Below are 16785 nucleotides of genomic sequence, written 5' to 3'. Positions count from 1 at the left end.
ACTAATTAAATGTTTATAATAAAATAAAATATTAATATATAATATCTAAGATATATTTCATAACTAATATATTCTCCAAATATTAGAGCGAGAATTAAAAAAAATTCTATTTAAATAAAAAATTAAAATTAAAGTTTTGTAAAATAAAAGAAAAGATTGTTAATTTAAGTATTTACTATTAGAATAATTAAAAAAAAAAAATGAAGCTATATAAGAATTAAAACGGAAACATCCATCCCCTGGGGCTGGCGACTCTTTTATCGTTATCCCAAAGCTTAAGAAACGACAGAAAGAGGTGGGGATGAGAGGATGATGACAAGTGTCACCCACTGATAATTTGAAACAAAATCAGAGCCGTCGCTTTTTACACGGTTTCTCCTGTCCTATGGTTGCATCCCGTCCTCCGCCAATTCCGCTCCCTTCCTCCACTTCCATCCCATCTGCTCCTCCTCCTCTCGCCGCCGCCGGCGGCCACCACTCCTCACTGTAATGGCCTCATCAAGAGGAGCCGACAGTAGCAGCAGTAACNCCTCATCAAGAGGAGCCGACAGTAGCAGCAGTAACAACAACAATAACAACAACAACTACTACGCGAGCGGGAAGCTTGTGGACGAGAGCATGATCGTACTCCGGAAACGGATCCACGAAATGAAGATGGTCGAGCGGAGCCACGAACCCCCTTCCAATTGGCTCGACTGGGAGAAACGCTGCTACTCCGACTATGATTCACATATCTGTGAGGCTTTGGGCTATCTCCAATCCCACTTGATGAACACCAGGCCTAGCGTTGCCTTGGGAATTCTCCTTCTTATTACTCTCAGTGTTCCGCTCTCCTCTGCTGTCATTCTCCACCGCTTCATCGACATCGCCGCCGCGCTTCTCGCCGGAGTCCGTCTTACTTAACTGTTGCATATAACCAATACCATAGAAGCCACACGCCGTCGTTTTGAGGATGCTTGTTTTTCTATTATAATATATTATATATATTTTTTAATTTAGGGAGTAGTTGGTCTTTGTACAGCTTAGATCTCATTGTTTGTATCGCTTTCTGTTATTTTATATAAACGGTCAAGTTTCCATTTTAATTAAATAAAAATTATATATATATATATTTTTTATGTATAATTATCACCGCTAATTTTCCTTTAATCCTTTTTTTATTATTATTATTCCTTCCCTCTCTCTTCTATGTAGTTTGAAATCTGTCTACGTCAATGAATCTTAAAAAATTAAGAATTATTATTTAAGAAATAATTACAGAGTTTTCATCTAATGCTCACAACATTCCTATATCATATTTTATACTATGCTTTTCCATATTTTAACTTACTCAAAATATTATAACTTATTCAACTCACTTTATTTACTTTTAATTTTTTTTTTATAACGGTTTATATGATTTAATAATCTCACTAATTCATATTACCCAATTGGGTTAGAAATGTTTTTAGTTGGGGTCAGACTTATTAACCCGATCTACCTAAAAATAAAGTTACAAATCAACTCATATTTCTCTTTAAAAAGATAAGAATATTTAAGGTAGTAATTGATGTTTGTGATGAGTTAAAACTTTCGTTATTAATGTAATGTGTTACATTAAATAAAAAAATAAATAAAAAAATAAAAAAACTCGAAAATAGAAGATTAAAAATCATGANAAAATTCAAATTGGACCAAAAAATTATTCCAACTTAACTCAACTTAGTTCGTGTATACATTCATACGTTTATCCTTAAAATGGTTAGGTTGGTCCGTAAAAAAGAAAAAACAGGCAAAACTAAATTGATGAACGTTACAATTATTATTATTATTTTAATTATTATTCTTATTAACGATTTGGCAATAAATAAAACTATTTTTTTTTTTAACCATAAACAGAATATTGTTTAATCGGTCAAATGTAAAAAGTAAGTCACCCAAGTACAATATATATATATATATATGTTAGACAACCAATTTTACCGAACTTTCTAATTTTGGTTACACAAAGCGAAATTCTATTGGACAAATTTAGTTAAATATTTTTGAGTGATGATGTGACATTACTTACATAGACAAAAATATATATATTAAATAATTTATGTTATGTTATATTATATTAAAAAATTATTATATGGGTAGATGAAGTAATTAAATGCTTAGGGGTTGTGGGGATGGCAGGAAGGTTGACCTAGTCATGAAAGTCAACTCAACTGCCAAATTGGGATAGGTTCTATTTATGGCAGTCTCGTGTTTGGTTGGATGTTATTTCTATGTTCCATGCACATTTTGACTTTTTGATTCTGTCCTTTGTTCTAGATTTTTATTTTCTGTCCTCAAATGTCAATTTGTTTTGTTTCTAGAATTGTAATTAGAGCACGAGTATTATGTTCTTCACCATCGAAAACGTGTAAGAAACTGACGGGAGGTGGTTGGTTTAGAAATATCTCCTCTTTTTCTTCCGTCTCTAATGGGGTCCTTCACTGTTTTGTCTAAATGATATGGATTGTTATTACATATAAATCGTTGTTTCGTTTCAAAAATGCATTTTTAGAGTAAACATCAACCCAATAATTATACGCATGTACAGTGTTGGTTTTCCACCTCCCCTAGTCCACACCTATTCCTTGCAGAACAAGGGTTAGAGAGCACGGGATAATCTAGAAGAAGTTTCATTTATTCACGACATTATGACGTTGATATAACAAAATGATGACGTGAATTCTTAAATAATTGGCACAAAATTTTCAAAATTGTACTTACGAGACACAAAAGGGTCATGGACAGTTGGCATGTTGGACCCTACATAGGCATAAAGTTTTGAAATTTAAATAATATGGCTAAATCATAATTGTTGTATGATATTGGAAAAGGCAAAGTTTGAAAATTGGGGAACTTGGTTGCCAATGAGATCAGGTGCACATGGCCAAACAAGTGTACCTCTTAAGCAATTTAAAATCCTCCTTAATTTAAGCTGCCAACTTAAGTAATTTAAGTACAAATATGGGCCCACCAGACCTTCTGAGCTCCTTTCCTAGTCGGGCTAACATTCTCTAGTACGTTGTCTGGACACCCGGTAGGGATAGTGATCGTCGTAGTATTGTGATAATCATAATAATTATTTTTCTTTTCCATAATGTACACGTCTGTGCCCATTGTAAATGGGATAATTTTTCAATGCATGTAACATATAATGATACATGAGGTCCCAACATTTTTCATTTATTAAACCATGTAAATCAACTCCCATTTTTCGTTCATATCATATCATTTTACAACATAACCTTTAAAACATGTATCGGGGTTGAGTACCGTATCAAAACATGTTTACTGTGTATCATTCATATCATGCATCGTATTATGTCATATCATGCACATAACATGTCCTTTAACATATCATATTATATCATGCACTAAAACATATCACAACATGTATTATATTATCAAATGTGCTACACTATAACATGTATCATATCATCAACACATCATATCACAGCGCGTGTCATAACATTAACATATCATATCACAGATATATCATAGTTATATCATTTCATAAATATGTCGCACATATCAAGCATATAACACATGCAGAACCACAGGACATGTGTTCGTACAAACATAAACTTTTAACTATGCTAGTAGTAGGATCACTTACTTGATTGACCTTAGCTGATGTTTCCCTAAAATAAATACTTGAGTCCGTCCATCGAAACTTATTTTAAGAGTTGCCCAGGTATTTCCTATTAGAAGATTCACTCAATTTTCTTAATAATCTTAGTTTCCTAATCTAGTTTAATTTGAATTAAGAAATTGAGCATACTGACCTTAATCTCCTTAGATAAGGTCGAATTCAGCTCCGAGAGTGTAAAAAATGTAGTAATCAGTATGAAACTCTTAAAACCAAGCCGAATGACCGAGTTTTATGTTGAGAAGTCGTGTTAAGGCTGAGACGCGTTGAGCCGAAGGAGTCGATAGCTACATAAAGGACACGTGGCAAGGGAAGGAGCTGACGCGTGCCGAGTGACGTTCCAAGTCAAGGCATGGACTTCGGGTCGAGTGGGAGTATCGCGGGTCGTGTATTGGGTCGCATGTTTTTGGGTGGTTATTCGTCTGCGTGTTTGGGCCGTGGTATCGTCTGGGCTTCTATTCCTGCAAAGCGTTTGGGTCGAGGTTGTTGGTGGACTTCGTGGTTGGGCTTAAGTGGGTTATGAGATGGAGTCCAACCCGGGTCCGAGTTGTTGATTCAAATTTAATTCAACACTATTTACTTCATCTCAATAATTGTACTCTCAAAGAAAACAAAAAGATTCCTCCATCAATGAACGATTCTGATATTTTCTTCGTAAGCTTCCCACTCTTATCCTTGGATTTTTCTATGAATTTCCGTGGTTTGTTTCCCCTCTTTCCGTCTTCAGCTCGCGATTGAAGCTTCCCGGATCTCCTTCTCCGGTGAGTACTCTCTCTGATTCTGTTTACTTTCTTCTCTACTTCAATCGGAGTTTACTTTCTTCTCTACTTCAATCCAACAGTTTCTGATTTATTTCCGTTGCTTTCAATTTTGCTGACAATTTTAGAAACCCCCATTTAATCTTTCAACGCAATTTCTACTTCTGTTCATCTGGTTACCTCTGAAATCCATTCCATTGTTCTGTTTTTGTTGTCTCCTCGTCGTTTTCGCTTTCAGATTCCGATTGTAAACCTTCCAATTTCTCTTTCACTCAGTTGGTTGTTCTATAATTTCTCCGAAATCGAGATGGCTGATTACTTCAGTGTCGGAGATCGAAACGCGGTCAGGTCGAGTAGTGAAGATCTGCTTAGCGCGATTATGCCATTAATGAAGCTTCTCTCCCTCACAGCCATAGGGCTATTACTTGCGCACCCAAAAATCCAAATGATCCCAAGAGCAACCTTAAGGCTCCTAAGCAAACTTGTTTTTGCCCTCTTCTTGCCCTGCCTAATCTTCACCTATCTCGGTGAGAGCATTACGCTTGACAATATTGCTAAATGGTGGTTTATCCCTGTAAATGTTGTGATCAGTACAGGGATTGGATGCTTTCTAGGGTTTTTGGTGGTCATTCTCTGCCGCCCCCCTCCTCACTTGATCCGATTCACCATTATCTCAACTGGGTTCGGTAACACAGGGAATCTCCCTCTTGCCATTGTTAGCTCTGTTTGTCATACTGCTGATAATCCCTTTGGTCCACATTGTCACTCAAGAGGGGTTTCTTATGTTTCCTTTTGCCAATGGGTTTCTGTTATTCTTGCTTATACTCTTGTGTATCATATGATGGAGCCTCCAATGGAGTTTTATGAGATTGTTGAGGAAGGCACTGAGATTGAGGAATTGGTTGAGAGTAATGATACTGATAATGATGTAAGTAAGCCACTCCTGATGGAAGCCGAATGGCCTGGAATTGAAGAAAAAGAAACTGAGAATTGTAAAGCACCCTTCATTGCTAGGATCTTCAAGAGCATTTCAAATGTTTCCCAGTCTACATTTCCTGATCTTGATCACTCCAGAGATAGTTCTACTACTCCGACATACCCTGAATCGATCCGGTGTTTGGCCGAACCGAGAGTTGTGAGGAAGATAAGAATTGTAGCTGAACAAACTCCTATACAACACATTCTGCAGCCCCCAACCATTGCTTCTTTGTTAGCCATCATTGTTGGTTTAGTGCCTCAAATCAAAGCATGCTTCTTTGGCTCTGAAGCTCCACTATTGTTCATCTCCAATAGTTTAGAAATTTTAGCTGGTGCAATGGTGCCTTTTGTAATGTTGATCTTGGGTGGTATGCTTGCCGAGGGGCCTAACGAGTCATCGACACTCGGCCTGCGTACTACAATCGGTATAAGCATCGCAAGACTCTTGGTCCTTCCTGTCCTAGGAATCGGGATCATCGTAGCTGCAGATAAGCTGAACTTTCTAGTTCATGGTGATCCAATGTACAAATTTGTGGTTCTATTGCAGTACACAACACCAACTGCCATATTGGTAGGAGCAATTGCGAGCTTGAGGGGATATGCAGTGAGAGAGGCCTCAGCTCTGCTGTTCTGGGAACATGTATTTGCCCTCCTCTCCCTATCTCTTTATATTTTTGTTTACTTTAAGGTTGTTTTATAAGGATCATTGTTGTTTCCTCCCTGTCTTACTTACCATCATGCCTTCATTTTTAAGGGAATAATAATGTTGTTCTCCCTTATCTTTGCTTGTATAGCTTGGTTTAGAAACTGGTGATATGTGAAGTTGTTTGCTTTAAGCTGCAAAGTCTGCTTGAATTGAGTCTCTGATACTCACTTCTTAGGCTATAAATTAAAATTTCTAGACCTCTGAACTAAATGCATTCTTAATCTCTCTTCTTAGGCTATATGTGTTAGACTTCGACAATGGGCGTGAAGATTTTGTTTCCCCTTCTCGATTTTTTTTTCCTTGTCATTCATGTTTTTGTACACTTACTCGAGTTGGGTCGGGTGTGAGATCACTTTAGTATTGAGTTTGTGGTTTAATCATGAACCGAAAAATGATTGGATAATATTCGTTTGATTTTGTACTCATCAAAAGAATAATAGTAGTTTGATCTTGAAGGTCGATAGATGTTTGATCTTAAACGTGAAAATTGGTCGATTACGAGATCGATAGATGCTAGATCTTAAACTTGAGAAAAGGATGATTACGGGTTTTCTCGCAAACTAGAAATTTTCGAATCGCTATAAATTTTTGGTATCAATTCTTCCTCTCTACAGATATAAATTTTCCCTCTATAATTGCTCCTCAATTATTTTATTTGGTGGGTCAATTGTACAAAATAAATATATTGATGTGACAATTTATGAGTAAAAGCTAAAGAACGGAAGTGATATTATTTACAATTATTTAGATAGAATTAATATTACCATTTATTCTATCTCAAAATATTTAGTTAAGAAAGGAAGGACACTTACAGATGTATTTGTATGTATTAAAAAAGCAAAGAAGCTTGCAGAACACACAGTAACATAATGCGACAGATTAACTAGACACGAACCAGCAGAGGCAGTTGTGACAGAGATAATAGCAAAAGCACTAGTTTCCGATGGTCGTGGACATATGTTAATCCAAAAGTCCAGTCTTGTCTAAATCACCTATATTAACAGTTAAGTAGTATCACCTATATTAACAGTTAAGTAGTTCAACAAGTTTCTATACAGGAATGATTAGAGGGCTTGTCAACTCACATCTAATTGTGAATTAGCTCTGAGGAGGGACGAGGGCCTGTATAGTGACGATAGTTTTAGAGATCACTCGTAGCCAGTTCTATGATAATGTAGGAATTGGTAATCAAGCCCGTAACTCTTATTAAGAACCTATCATAGGGATATGGGTATGTAGCAGTTCAAAATAGTCCTTCGTGAGCTAGAGTAGCAAGGTTATGCCAAAAATACGATGTGCTAGAGTGATCCCTCGTATGGGTAAGACCAAGGGATCCACAACTATTCCTTGGTAAAAGTTCACCTACAAGGGTGTGGGACCACATGAGGGTAGTAGCTTGAGAGGTACGAGGGTTGCTCCTTCATAGTTGAGATGATATTATGTAGCTTATTAGAGAGTTGTCAGTTAATCCTTTGTAATTGACCCATTCGAGCAATATTTTTCATAATGTTTTAGCAGTTATGGAGTTGGGAATAGTTAAAGATCGCACTTCATAAATACTTGACATTTGAGCAAGTGACATGGGCAATGAAATTTTAGTAGTTTAACCCTAAGTGTGCCTAAGAGCCATTCAGAACTCTCTAAGAAAATAAACATGCTCAAAGAGAGTTGAGTACTACGCATCGAGAGTTATGGATAGAACAAGTACAAAGAGAGAGTTATGGCCTTAAGGCTAATTGTAGTAAGAACCCAAAGGGTGCAGTGCAGCTCATTTAGAGCCATAGAATTGAGTTGGTTAACTTGAAAGTGGACAACTTAGACACGGGTAAATAGTTTTATAGGATTTGATTAGAGTTTATAGGTAGGATGCATACCGAGTAGTTTATATTTGTTCGTACTTCTTTTCGATTCCAGATGATTCGTACACTAGTTATCATTGGTGAGAGCGCTCGTGAGCCATGCAGTTGTTGGAAAAACTATTTGCCAACAAATTTATTAAACATTAAATTTGAAATTCTGAAACCTATTTGACAATAAATGCTATATCATTATATTTTTACAAAATTACGAAATATTTGAATTAAGCCCTCAAATTTAATTGAATTGAAATACTACAAAATAGTGTCCAATCAAATTTACCAACACCATTTGTTGTTGGTTAAATTTAAAAAGAAAATATCAGTTTCATTTATAACCCATAAATTTTAGAGTTTGTTTCAAATAATTGAGATATTCATTTTTATTTAAATTCATAAATAAAATCAGTCCAAAAAAATAATAATAAAGACATGACAGGTTAAGTTATATATTTGTCTAAATTCAATTTTTGATGGCCGCGACATTCCGGTGCATTTTCTATGACATAGTTACATTATTATTTCTTGCTTTTAAGAGTGAAAGTTATCTCCTAACTATCTTCAGAAGACAAAAAAAGTCCGAATATAATATTTCTTTTTAACTTTTAGGTCAAAATATCATAATTTTAATTTAATATTTTATGTACGTTCATCCACTCGAAAAAGTGAAAGATTGTAATGTGAACCATTGATTTGGGAATATGCGCATAAATTTAAAGTTTGCAATTTAGGGAATAACGATAGAACCTTAGGGGATAAACTTGACATTTTACCAAACAATAAGTAGACGAAAAAGGAGGACCCGATTTTATGCTCTTTATCCCCCAAAAAAGGCCCGGATCCCCTATTTCTTTTTTTATAGGAAAATAAGCCCGACCCGGAAAAATCTTTGTCCAGGAAGGCTATGTAAATTAGGGTCTTTAAGCCCTCACCCACCACCTATTAGTTCAATCAACATAGGTTTTTAAATAGGTTTGAATCTTTATCGGATCATAAAAACCCACTTTACGTGATTCATAGATTATGAAATCAATTAGACTATGATTTAAATATTTTTTAATCTCACGAAGGATCAACTTATATGTCGTACCTGTCCTATAGTTCATAAGAATTCAAGTTTAGGTTTATAGAGTAGATTGATCTAGNGTACCTGTCCTATAGTTCATAAGAATTCAAGTTTAGGTTTATAGAGTAGATTGATCTAGAATTAACGAGTGAATACTAAATGAGAAAAATATGAAACGCAGTTTGATCTCTAACCCGGGATGAGAACTCATGATTTGATCCGCTATTTTGAAGGTATGGATCATGTAATGAAAAAAAAGAAAGAGAAAAGATATAAATTTGTTGAATCGAATGTGTCTCCCATGGCGTGAAAGCGCCAAAAGCAGAGAGTTGAAATCCAGAGGACCACCGCGTTTTGGGGCTTATAAAAGCCCATTTTCCCAAGAGAACCAAACAAGACCTTCCCTACACCGTCCCCTTCTTAACCCTATCTCTGCTCTGCATCGCTTCCAATCTTCTCCGCCACACATTCCCTCCTTCAATTATACTCCTAGATTCTTGTTCTTCTTCAATTTCTTCCATTAATCCAATCCCTCTTTCAATTTGGACTCTCCCCCATGATACCCATCTTTCCATTTTGATTCCATTCCTCTCATTTCTCTGCAACAATGGCCATTCCTTATCTCCCCAATTTCATGGGGTCCGACAACCCCCCCATGGCCGCCGCTCTTCTTCTTCCTTCTTCCGTCCCCCTCTCCCCGCCCATTTTCTCTCAGGACGATTACAAGAAGGCTGCCGCCTACAAGGCCGTCGAGTTTGTTCACTCCGGTATGGTTCTCGGCCTCGGAACCGGCTCCACAGCTAAGCACGCTGTCGACCGGATTGCCGAACTTCTCCGACAGGGAACTCTCAAGGACATCGTCGGAATACCCACCTCCAAGAAAACCTACGACCAAGCCGTTTCCTTAGGAATCCCTTTGTCCGATCTCGATTCGCATCCCGTCATCGATCTCGCCATCGACGGCGCCGACGAGGTCGATCCCCATCTCAATTTGGTGAAAGGCAGAGGCGGTTCCCTTCTCCGTGAGAAGATGGTGGAATGTGTTTGTAAAAAGTTCATAGTCATCGTCGACGAATCCAAGCTCGTTGAGTACATCGGTGGAAGTGGGCTCGCAATGCCTGTTGAGGTTGTGCCGTATTGCTGGAAATTCACGGCCGTTCGCCTTCAGAACCTCTTCGAAGACACCGATTGCGTTGCGAAGCTTCGGACTGTTGGAGACGATGGCGAGCCCTATGTGACGGACAATGGGAACTATATTGTGGATTTGTATTTCAAGAAAGCTATCGGCGATTTGAAGGTGGCGAGTGACAGAATCTTGCGGCTGGCTGGAGTGGTGGAACACGGTATGTTTCTTGACATGGCTACCACCGTGATTGTTGCAGGGGAGCTAGGGATTACAATAAAGAACAAGGAGTTAGATCAATAGGAACCCACAAAGGGGCTAAGCTTAGATTGAATCTAAACGTGATAGAATTTTAGAAATCTGGATAAGTTGTTGTAGAAGAAGAGATTTGGTTTCATAGAATGAATGAATCCCTTTGATTACATAATCTTGAAACAGAGAGTCACAATCAAAGAGGGCCACTGTGGGTTTGAGAGATTAGTTGAGCTGAGTTATTTAATTTAGGAACAGGGGCAGTCTAATGTTTGAATGTTTGTCATCTCATGTCATGTTGTCTTTCAATACTAATAATTTATAAAATCTGCCCATTTTTTCTCAGTTTTGCTGCACTTTTCTCTCTCTTTTTCTTCCTCTTTGTTTGTTTGAAACACTTGATGAGTCGTTTTAGGGCTCGGGATGCTAGCAAATTTGAGACTTCGGTATGCAATTGTCATGAATTTTTGGTCGAGGGCTCGTTCAATGCAAAACTTGAGCTCTAACCGAAATGATTCGGTCAATAATCAATGATCAAGTTCTACTAGTTGGATGAAAGTCCACGTCAACTCATTTAGGGAATGAGTTTATAGTCAAAGAATACTCTCTCCATCCGTTGTTAGGCATTTCGGGAAAGCCTAAAGCAAAGTCATGAAAGTTTATGCTCAAAGTGGACAATATCATACCATTGTGAAGAGTCGTATTTATTTAACCCTACTTACATTACTGAACTGCTTAACTAATTAAAATATTATATCTAAATTTAAATTTAAAAATGTTAAAATAATCTTTTGTAAACAAAACTAAAAAGAAGAAGAAGGAAGGAATCTACTTTTCTAAGGCCATTACTTCATGCATAACATGTTAGGTGTAAAAAAAATAATCATTTAAAATATTCTAACAACATGAATGCATCTCTAACGACCCGATTTTTTACACCTCGATTTGGTCACCACGTATACTTAAGGGTAAAAAGTGCAGTAAATTTTCTTTTGTGCACAAGGAATTTAAAATTTAAATAAGAATTCAATATCAATGTAAAAATAGTTCAAAGATAATGTTCACGGAGTTGTATCAAAATGGTTTACTAAAAATACATAAGTTTCTAGAAGTAGCATTTAAAATAATAATAAAATGACAAGAACGAAGACGCTGATCTACATGGCAACCCCTGCACCAGATTGCCTCCACATGCTCCTGCCATCAATAGTGGTTTACACTCCACTCAAAGAAGAGTATAACATGGAGTGAGTATAAAAATACTCAGCAATTAACTTACTTGTAGGCTCTTTTCAAACTTAATCTTTACCTCAAAACTTAGGCTCTGTACTCATAACTGTCCCTAGCGATAACCAAAGTGTGGCTTAACGTTTGTACATAACTTTATAGGTCATTGTGTAACTAACACTCGACATATCCTTTAAGGAGTACTCAATCCCTCTTAGGTTCACAACCTAAGGGTTTTATGTTTTCTCTCGACTCTAGGTTCACATATGTCTAGGTCCTTCGACAGACTTGCACAAAGTACGCCTCGAGTCGCTATGGCCCATGGAAAAGCCCTAGGGTAATACTCATAACTTTGGAGAAGCCCTTTAGCTGTTAAGTAATGACCGTATTCCAAACATATCTACCTACTGAACTTTAATTAGTGGATTCTCTCTAGTGGTGTCGAGCAACGTCTCCCTGTTTCTAAAATTAGTAAACTACCTGTCACTATGTCTTTCGAGACGNTTTGGAGAAGCCCTTTAGCTGTTAAGTAATGACCGTATTCCAAACATATCTACCTACTGAACTTTAATTAGTGGATTCTCTCTAGTGGTGTCGAGCAACGTCTCCCTGTTTCTAAAATTAGTAAACTACCTGTCACTATGTCTTTCGAGACGAACAATAAACTATATACTCATGTACCCTCCTCGAATTAAAACAGTAAAACTACGTGTCTTAGGAACAGTAACCACCTGTTACTTTGCATTTTCAAGCTATAATAGTAAAACTACCCGTCATTACGCCACTCAGGCTGGGACAATAAAACTGTCATAACACTCCCACTAGGCACCACCGATAGTACTTCAATAGTATATCTTCCATGACTCCTGAAATCCTTTATGAGTGACAACTAAGTCATGTATAACAAGTAGACCCTAACCTCTGTTGGTTAGTTCACGAATAGGGGTTGCACCCTATCAATCCCTACAAAGTACTTGGTCAACTCAAGAAGGCTATGGAGCTCATAACTAGGTACTAGGACCAAAATACGCAAAAAGATTAACTCATAATCTATGGAAACCGTAACTAGCATTGTATGGCACATAGCGATAGTCTTTAACCCAAGCATACTTAACTTTGAAGTTCGTTTTATTGAACCACCGAAAAAAAAAAAGGACATTTTATTGGTATAAGTAATAACTATCAATTATTTAAAGTATTTCTTAACACTAACTGCATATCCTCCAAAGCACTATTTTTCGGATTCGGTCTAAATTCATTCATATACTCTCCTCTCCGAGCGTCATAAATATATACGCAGACAAAATTGTTCCTTTGGATATATAACTTTTTACAACACGACCTAAATTTTTTTTTTATCGTATTTAATCATTTTCTACCTTNAAAAAAAAAAAAAAAAAAAAAAAAAAAAAAAAAAAAAAAAACAAGAAAAAATGAGAGAAAAATGCAAACTGCTTCATTTTAAAGCTAGCGTGGTAACAAAAATTCTTCAGATCGACCAAGTTTAAATGTTTATATTGATGTTTTGTAAGGCCCATTGTTTAAACCCATTGATGAGCTCATGCAATGATGCAGCTTAAAACCGCAAAACGGTGAGGTGAAAAGGAGAGAGAGAACAACGATCATGGCGGCCCCTCTTCCTCTCTCTAAGTTTTGCCGCTTAACTTATATGCGAAAATTTCTAGCAATATAACGCACGCACGCGAAGTGTTTGAGGAAATGACAAGCTGAGAAACATGGCCACAAACCCATTTTCATAGCTTCATTTTCTTCTTCTCTTGATGCCACAAAGCTTGGAATACATTCATCCATGTGTCACACCCACCCATTTTACCTTCTTCCCGAAATCTTCGGCTAATTTCCTTCAGAAACATCGGAGGGGGAAAACAGGGGTCACCAGCTTTCTTTGCTTCAACAAGATTCCATCCCCTCCTTGTAAGTTTCTTCCTCTTTTCTTTCCTTTCTTTATTGGTTTCCCTTTTGTTATATTCCCGTTTCCTGTTTTTGATTCTTTTGTGTTTCTTCTTACCTTTTCTGTTTTGGGTGTTTTTCTTTCTTCCCTTCAACCCTTTTCTTGTTCTAAAGTTCTGCCTATGTTTCTTTCCTGGGGTTCTGTTAGAAAGGTTATTGGTGGATGGTGGGGTTTTCAACTAACATATACCTCTATCAAGGACATGGGTATCCCCTGTAGTCTTTGTTTGTTGTAGCCGGTACTCTCATTTATCTACTTTTTTCATTGCCTCCACATCTTATTTAATCTATACACTTGTAATCTACAACATAAACCCATTCACTGGAAACAACTAAGCCTTGATTTCTTGTATCTATATGCTATTTGGTCAGTTTAAAGATTGTAAAATCTCTTTTTCCTGATATGGGGGATCACTTTGTTTTGCTGGTTGATCGATTGTTGACGGAGACGACATTAGAAGCAGCGATTGAGAGCCGAAAGCGATTGACTGAAGCAACGTCCTCTGCCATGGATGGTTTGAAGGGGGACAGTTCTTGCCCAGAAATGGAGTTTGAGAATATACCGTTTCCAAAGAAAATTGTGGAATGTAGAATATGCCAGGATGAAGATGAAGACTCGAACATGGAAACACCTTGCTCGTGCTGTGGCAGCCTTAAGGTTTGTTGATGAACTCATTGAATGAAATTGGCCAAATTTCCATATTAAGTCATTGCATGCCAAGTATAGCTGATCTTGTTCTTGTCTAGCATTTTATTACAAATATGGAGCCTAGTGATAAACTCCTTTGCACTTTTGGAAAGCTAGCACATTGATATCTGCCGTAGTTGTCATTCTAATGTACCATTACTATGAAGTTCACACCTCAAACACAACCCATGTTGTCAAACTGAGCTGGTCTTGATTTCTGTATCAATTATATTTCTCCTTTCAACGTGTCGTGCCTCAAGAGTTTTATCATTTAGTATGCCAGCGCTTCTGATATGATAATGCAAGTTTTCTTGACATGTTCCGTTGAATTTTGCAGTATGCACATCGAAGATGCATACAGAAGTGGTGCAACGAAAAGGGTGATACAATTTGTGAGATATGCCGCCAGGTGGAGTATGGTGTTTTTTTATTTCTTTCCTCCTTAAAATCATAATAGTAAAACAAATTGAAGCAGTTCATTGACGTAAGATTATAATCTCTAGCACGATTGTCTTTTTCGGCCCGAGAAGATCAGTATGTTTAATGCAGTTTGTACAACGAAACTGAACCATGTAACTATGATTTGCAGCAATTCAAACCAGGTTACACAGCTTCTCCTCCATTATTCGAAATGGGGCGTATTCCAATGAGCTTCAGGTAATGCTCGTGCAACAATTCATACAATGTATGTTTGTTCTGCTTCAACTTGAGAATGATTGACCCCTATTCCATTGCAGGGGGAACTGGGAGATTTCTCGAAGGAACTTGGATAGTTCTAGCTATATAGCAATGGTTTCTTCAAACCGCAATGTTGTTGATACCGACTATGATGAGTTCTCAGATTCTGCTGCAACCAGCGTGCTATGCTGCCATTCGTTTGCTATTGTTGTAAGTTTTCTTTCTCCCTTGACACATGAAGTTCTTTCCAAACGCACAATTTTTGTAATGGTGATCATAAGATGTTTTCGAAATAACACGTGTTTAAGTTCGTGTTAGGGGAATATCAAAATCTGAACCACATGTTTCTCTTTTTCTTTGTAGTTCATGGTTCTCCTGGTTTTGAGGCACTCTCTTCCCCTCATATTCAATGAAACCGGTGGTTACTCTTTCCCTCTGCTTCTGGTGAGAAATCTCTACTTTCAAACAAATGCAAAACCAAGATTTGTGCACGAAGTTAAACTATTCCCTTTCAATGACAGTCGATTTGCCTGCGAAGTTTACTGATCTTTCTACCAATATACGTTATGTTCAAAGTAGTCTCTGCAGTTCATCGCCGTCGACTTCTCGTAAGCGTTCGTATACAATTAGCAGACATTTACATGCCATCCTCTCAGTGATAACTCTATTGTATTAATGGTTTCTTGTGTTTGGATGACTATGATCAGCTGGCTACATCTTCTAGTTCATCCATTCATTCAACCAGCATAGTTAGGAGTTCGACATCCGTATCGTCCCAACCTCAGCCTTACATTATCCGCGTTCGGTCAGTTTCATAGCAGCAGAAGGTCTGAGAAATTGGACTGCGAGCTGAAGAATGGTGTTGGTATGGGGGGGATACATGGCAGTAGGCTTTGCTTTGTGTATAGATGGGTATAGATGTTTGAAGTCGTTATGCAGTTTAGTTTATTAAATGATTGGTTTGTGTTAGAAATTCTTTGTACAGAAAAGAAATGAATGAATGATATATGCACATAATATGTAAATCTCTTACTGTTCGTTAGTTANTTTTTTTTTTTTTTTTTATTATTTCTTTTAGTCACATAAAATGTATGTCTAAGAAAATATACATAATGCTATAGAAATAAAATAATCTCAAAATATTTCATCTCCACACATATTTATTATAAAAATAGAACATTATTTTTTTCACAACCACAGTAAACTGGTAATTTACTGTCAAAAACTTTATTTCAATTTCAGGTAAAAAAAATAAGAATGGAAAGGGTAGCACAAGTACGACGCCGTTTCATCCTCGGAACAACTTGAGGTTGGACNGGGTCCATTGGTCGTGTTCATGCTTGAAGTAACCCTTTGAACTATTTTCTTTTTAAAAAAATTTGTAATAGAAGACTATCGAAATTGAGCCAAGTCAAAGAGACAAGTTTACAAGTTTGGTCATCGGTGCCGATTGACTTTTGCGGGGGCTTCTAGAAAATATTCGAAATTGAGAGATAGAACTGGCAATGTATTGACTGCATTGCATTTGATCTAAATAAAATTTTAAAACATACACTTTTAATTGTTCAAATCTATCTAAGATATAGATAGGTGAGCCAGCCAATCATAGGAGACTCTCCATGCACTAGAGGTAGTCTTTTAATACCCTCAATAATGTCGCAAGTATGAGAGGAGTGCGAGTTCATGTTTGAACTAATCATACGATATCATGTCTAAATTGTTAGATGACTCTCTACAATGATATGATATTTGTCCACTTTAAACATAAGCTCTCATGGCTTTGTTTTGGGTCCGATGGAGATCTTTAGTCCAATG

At 37.0% G+C, this 16785-nt stretch overlaps 4 protein-coding genes across 5 annotated transcripts; all 4 read left to right on the top strand.

Moving 5' to 3' along the window:
* The first annotated feature begins 405 nt into the window (after positions 1-405).
* LOC111809250 lies at positions 406-1085 on the top strand. Its single transcript, XM_023695673.1, has 2 exons — positions 406-528; positions 565-1085. The coding sequence occupies exons 1-2, from the start codon at positions 490-492 to the stop codon at positions 901-903; spliced, it is 378 nt and encodes a 125-aa protein (XP_023551441.1). The 5' UTR covers positions 406-489; the 3' UTR covers positions 904-1085.
* Positions 1086-4273: 3188 nt separating this feature from the next.
* Positions 4274-6319, top strand: LOC111809246 (protein PIN-LIKES 2-like). Of its 2 annotated transcripts, none has more exons than XM_023695668.1 (2): positions 4274-4428; positions 4702-6319. In XM_023695668.1, exon 2 carries the CDS (start codon positions 4733-4735, stop codon positions 6101-6103), a length of 1371 nt encoding a protein of 456 aa, XP_023551436.1. In that variant the 5' UTR covers positions 4274-4428; positions 4702-4732; the 3' UTR covers positions 6104-6319. The 2 variants fall into 2 exon arrangements, with proteins under 2 accessions (XP_023551436.1, XP_023551435.1); XM_023695667.1 differs by having other exon boundaries at positions 4664-6319.
* A 3094-nt stretch (positions 6320-9413) lies between these two features.
* Positions 9414-10751, top strand: LOC111809249 (probable ribose-5-phosphate isomerase 2). The gene has a single exon (XM_023695671.1). It carries the CDS (start codon positions 9639-9641, stop codon positions 10455-10457), a length of 819 nt encoding a protein of 272 aa, XP_023551439.1. The 5' UTR covers positions 9414-9638; the 3' UTR covers positions 10458-10751.
* Positions 10752-13415: 2664 nt separating this feature from the next.
* LOC111809081 lies at positions 13416-15991 on the top strand. Its single transcript, XM_023695426.1, has 9 exons — positions 13416-13568; positions 13757-13811; positions 14063-14262; positions 14630-14701; positions 14882-14949; positions 15030-15180; positions 15334-15414; positions 15492-15584; positions 15678-15991. Exons 2-9 carry the CDS (start codon positions 13808-13810, stop codon positions 15786-15788), a joined length of 780 nt encoding a protein of 259 aa, XP_023551194.1. The 5' UTR covers positions 13416-13568; positions 13757-13807; the 3' UTR covers positions 15789-15991.
* The last annotated feature ends 794 nt before the right edge of the window (positions 15992-16785 follow it).

The sequence above is a fragment of the Cucurbita pepo genome, chromosome LG13 (assembly GCF_002806865.2).
Source record: "Cucurbita pepo subsp. pepo cultivar mu-cu-16 chromosome LG13, ASM280686v2, whole genome shotgun sequence".
NCBI lineage: Eukaryota > Viridiplantae > Streptophyta > Magnoliopsida > Cucurbitales > Cucurbitaceae > Cucurbita > Cucurbita pepo.
This window is presented reverse-complemented; position numbering and strand designations above follow the sequence as displayed.

Coding starts and splice junctions, on each gene's coding strand:
- LOC111809250 (XM_023695673.1), top strand. CDS start 490: ATGGCCTCATCAAGAGGAGCCGACAGTAGCAGCAGTAAC.
- LOC111809249 (XM_023695671.1), top strand. CDS start 9,639: ATGGCCATTCCTTATCTCCCCAATTTCATGGGGTCCGACAACCCCCCC.
- LOC111809246 (XM_023695668.1), top strand. CDS start 4,733: ATGGCTGATTACTTCAGTGTCGGAGATCGAAACGCGGTCAGGTCGAGT.
- LOC111809081 (XM_023695426.1), top strand. Junction 14,263..14,629: donor CGTGCTGTGGCAGCCTTAAG/GTTTGTTGATGA, acceptor TGAATTTTGCAG/TATGCACATCGAAGATGCAT. Junction 15,181..15,333: donor GCCATTCGTTTGCTATTGTT/GTAAGTTTTCTT, acceptor TTTTCTTTGTAG/TTCATGGTTCTCCTGGTTTT.